This window comes from Porites lutea, chromosome 9 (assembly GCF_958299795.1).
Source record: "Porites lutea chromosome 9, jaPorLute2.1, whole genome shotgun sequence".
Classification (NCBI taxonomy): Eukaryota; Metazoa; Cnidaria; class Anthozoa; order Scleractinia; family Poritidae; genus Porites; species Porites lutea.
In genome coordinates, this window is record NC_133209.1 from 30,272,766 (window position 1) to 30,277,061 (window position 4,296).

The 4,296-nt window shown below is 39.5% G+C and overlaps 1 protein-coding gene across 1 annotated transcript; it reads left to right on the forward strand.

Annotated features, from left to right (window-relative positions):
- The first annotated feature begins 2,498 nt into the window (after window positions 1–2,498).
- Window positions 2,499–3,766, forward strand: LOC140949166 (uncharacterized). Its single transcript, XM_073398398.1, has one exon. The coding sequence runs from the start codon at window positions 2,876–2,878 to the stop codon at window positions 3,764–3,766; it is 891 nt and encodes a 296-aa protein (XP_073254499.1). The 5' UTR covers window positions 2,499–2,875.
- Window positions 3,767–4,296: the final 530 nt, after the last annotated feature.

A 4,296-nucleotide genomic window follows, 5' to 3' on the forward strand; every position in this document is an offset into this window, starting at 1 on the left:
TTGTGGCGACTGTGGGTCGATATTTACGGAAAGCCGCTCTTAAGTGTTGTGCTCAAAAATCCGCTTGAAGGTATTCGGTGTGGCGGGGACGGGATTTATTTTGCTGGGTCCAATCAGAAAGAGGCAAGAAGAATCACTAGGATAACATAAACAATAAGCACGTACTGCGTGATCACGTGAGAGCAAAAATTCTAAACCTGATTGATTCTGGCTTACTCGTGGTGATCCACTGTAAATAACGTTATGCTTGTTTACGTCAGACGAACAGATCATTCGCCACAAAGCCTCGCTCGTCTGTGAACAAAGTTCGTCACATTTGCCCTTTCTTAACCTGAGATCAGGCGTTATTTATTTATTTATTTATTTTTTTGCTTCTTTGCTTCTTTGGCTCGAGAGGGAAAAAAATAACGCCTGATACATTTATTTAACAAGCCATCAACCGCCTCCTAATTTACATAATCTAACGTCTGCTTGACCTGTCATGTTATCAGCCAATGAGCGTTAACCAGAAGGGAATCAAATTTTGGCTGGAATAATATCTCTTTCGAATTAAATTGTCAGCGACAAGAAAATGTTTAAGTACGTTCAGATGGCGCTTCCTTAGAAAAATTTTTAAATGTTTTTTTTTTTTTTCTGGTGATGAAGTACTGCTAGTTGGAGCTGTCGTACCTTTATTTAACAGCTGCAAATAATCAAGAATTTACTGCTAAAAGCTCGTTGTCTTCATTCTGTGCCGAAAGCCGCTCTGAAAAAAATGTAAGCTGAAGAACTATATTTCACGAACTGAAAAGTGTTGTGAAAGCGAAGATCGCTCAGAATAATTCGCAGGTTTCTGAAGGAGGAATGACAGGAATTAAAGTCAAACCAGGTCAAGAATCCATTCATGAATCAATTATTTGAAAAGTGAACCCGTTTGTCGCTTCTGTAACTTGTAGCCGGTATCAAATTGCATTCAAATGATCGGTGAATTTTTGACTGCAATTTTTAGCATACGATGAAATGGAAAATATTTCAATGGATGAAATTTCTCTTTAGACATTTTGCAAACTGGCATGAAAACCAGGGGCGGATCCAGGATTTTTTGTAGGAGGGGGTGCACTCGTCTCTTGCTCTACTTCAACACCAATAAACCACATAGCTTTATTTTCCTGAATACCAGTTGTATTAGAAAACCGCAGGTCATCTCAAGGGGTGGGGGGGGGGGGGGTGCGCACCCCCTGCACCCTCCCCCTAGATCCGCCCCTGAAAACTGAGCCGGCGGAAATTTCATAACGAACTCGCGTGTGTATTCACTGCTCATTACGCAAGCAAAAATGCAGACTGAAATCAACAACAACTTTAACGGATGGCGGCGTTTTGGCCAATCGGAACAGCGCAAATTATCGTCCGTATTGTTTCCTATCCAATCAGAAAGAAGTCCAGATTCTGGCTTTTTTGCATGTGATCTGTAAAAGAAATGTATCATGCCCTCCTCCCGAACACGGATTACAGAGAGAAAGGGAGAGGGCATGATCGCAGGCTAGCCCTCTCAGTGTTACATTCGTCCAATATCCAAAGTCAATGGGAGACAACGTTTATGTAAATTTTGATTTGGTTGATTTGGGAGCAGATGTGTTATGGGAAACGGGAAGTGGCAAATTTTAATATTAAACTTCACAAATTGACAAAAATTTAAAACGTCTATTTTTGAGTGGAAAGGTATAGTTTTATTCTGTTCTCCATACGTTTCTAAAACACCGTGAACATCATATTGCTGTTGTTTTTCGTTTTTTGTACCGTTTTTATTAATTCACTACCCGATTATTGTTATTAAACAACCGACAGACGTTCTTTGATTGCGTTGCACAACTTTTAATCTACCCTGTGAATTTTAGCTCACGTCATACCACAGGTAAGCCAAGCTCACTATTGAGAATGGTTATTGCGGTTATTGTTCAGGGGTAAAAAAACCAATGAAAATACATCAGATAGAGCTTTTTAATTTGTCTCCTTGTTTTATTTACGGTATGTTCTTAGTTTTTTTGGCCTTTTGAGGGCGATTCCAAAGAGTTTTGGTTCAATCTGCCTATATATATTACAGAGAAATTAAGTGTGGTGACAGTCACAATTGCACCGAATAAAGTATAACAATTCTGTTGTAGTACAGGAAGCCCTGAATACGCAAATTGCCCTGGCCGGCTGGAGCAACAGAATAACATGTTTATAATTAAAAAATGACAACAAAAAGACAACCTTTCATGAGTAAAAGTACTAAGAGCATTATCTTGTGTCAAGTTGTAATCTTATCGAAGAGAGAGACGCTGTTTATTAATTTGTTCACCCTATAGTGACAACCTACTTCTCTTTAAGTCAATCTTAAAATATGAAAAGTAAAACTACAAAGCCACATTATAAAGCTCTGCAGTTTAACAGAAAGGACGGAAATTAAGATACTATTTTGTTCAAACAATGACAAACCTTTTTTATTTATATGACTAAATTTAGTTTCATATGCGACAACTTATTTGCATTTATTTGCAGAAAGAAATTGAAGAGACAGCCTATTCTTCGCCATCTGCTGTAACTGAAATCGCTATAGGCACTTACGTTTTGAAGTCCACCTTTTTCTCTTATAAACGTTTCCTTCCCGTCTGCACACAGGATAAAAGTTTATAAGGGTGGTCATAAATTACCGTGAGTCGGATTTCTATACCGGGAAGAAATTCACCAAATCTAAACAGGCTACAAGTATCAAGTAAGACATCTCGGTTTTTAGATGGTTGACCTTTTACATGCTCGTTGGTATTTCCCAGATTGTCTCGCGTAATTTTAAAACGAAATTCTGTATTGACACGAGTTGTGTTCTTATTTTTTCAAGGTTTCAGCCTCAGGCAACATGATAAAGGACCCTCTCTGGTCTACTGTACTGGGCTGGCTTCTTACTTGTTTGGGTTTTGTTGGCAATATCTTTATCATTTCACTTATCATCTCCAAGAAACCACTAATCAAGCAAAAAACCAACTGGTTCCTCTTGTCGCTTTCTTTGGCTGATCTTGGCGTCACTTTGAGCCTTTTCCCCGGTAATTTCTTCTGCCTCCCAAACAAGTTCTGCCGTTACGTTTTATTGGCCTCCTCCCAGTGGGCTTTCATCACAACGTCAGTTATAAACTTGTGCATGTTCACTTTGGATCGATATATCGCGATAACAAAGCCATTCAAATACTTACATTTCACGTCGACAAACCGCGTCACGGTGTCACTGATCTGCATTGCCTGGATTGTTCCTTTCACTTTCAATTTCCTTCCATTCACTTTCATTTACAGTGAACAGAAAGTCATCGCCTTGAAGTACTATACTTACTTCATGGTGGTGACCTTTGAATTTGTTCCCACTATCTTTCTCATACTCGTCACCACACACATGGTCTTTATTGTTGTAAAACTTACTCGCGCAACGACAGCCGTGATGGCTCAGCTCCAGTACAACCAACCAGCGACAGAAGGTGGCAGTGTCGCCCAGCTTCGGCAGGAAAACGGCAGAAGACTGACATCCTTGTTGCTTATCGTGTCTATTGTGGTGTTCTTCCTGATATGCTACTCGGTAACGATCGCTACGACCTGCTGTACGACTTTTAAGCTTTGCCATTACTATCCACTTGCGTTCTTGGTGCAAAAGATACTTTTGTGCGCTAATTCTGCGTTCAATCCCTTTGCCTATGGATTCCTGAAGCATGACATCAAAAGAGAAGTCAAACGACTTCTGGGTACGGCCAGCCACGATGGTTAGAGGCTGTCCAGTCGATGAGTCGTATCTCGCTAAGTAAAGGACAACCCTAAATACTAAAGGGCCGCCTAATAGTGAAAATGGTTTTTTTCCCTGTAAGGAGGCTGAAATACTGAGCTATGAAACTGTGTCGAAAGAAAGGCAAGTGAAGGAAATTAGTTAATTTGTCTCCTTTAACACTTCATTATTAGACACTGTTCAAACTTTTTGTGTATGATGTGAATAATGCTAGACCCTCTCCGCGTTAATCCGTTACCGAATTTATCAAGGGCCGGATTCGATACGAGGTCCGCATACTATCGTTATTGATTTCATTCCGCCTTATTACATTAAAAACTTTTGTATTTGATTTAGTTAGACTATACGGTAAGCCTGCCAGTGTTAAGTTTAAATGCAATGTACAAAGACACAAAAGAGTTTGATTGGATACAGCTCGTAGAAAATATCGATCTGGTTGTCTCCCTATCAGGTGAAGAATCATTACTATAATTACTGATTTAGGGTTATAAATCAGTAAAAAAAACATTAAAAAG

Bases quoted from the DNA above. Each gene is read 5' to 3' on its own strand.
- LOC140949166 (XM_073398398.1), top strand. From the start codon at position 2,876: ATGATAAAGGACCCTCTCTGGTCTACTGTACTGGGCTGGCTTCTTACT.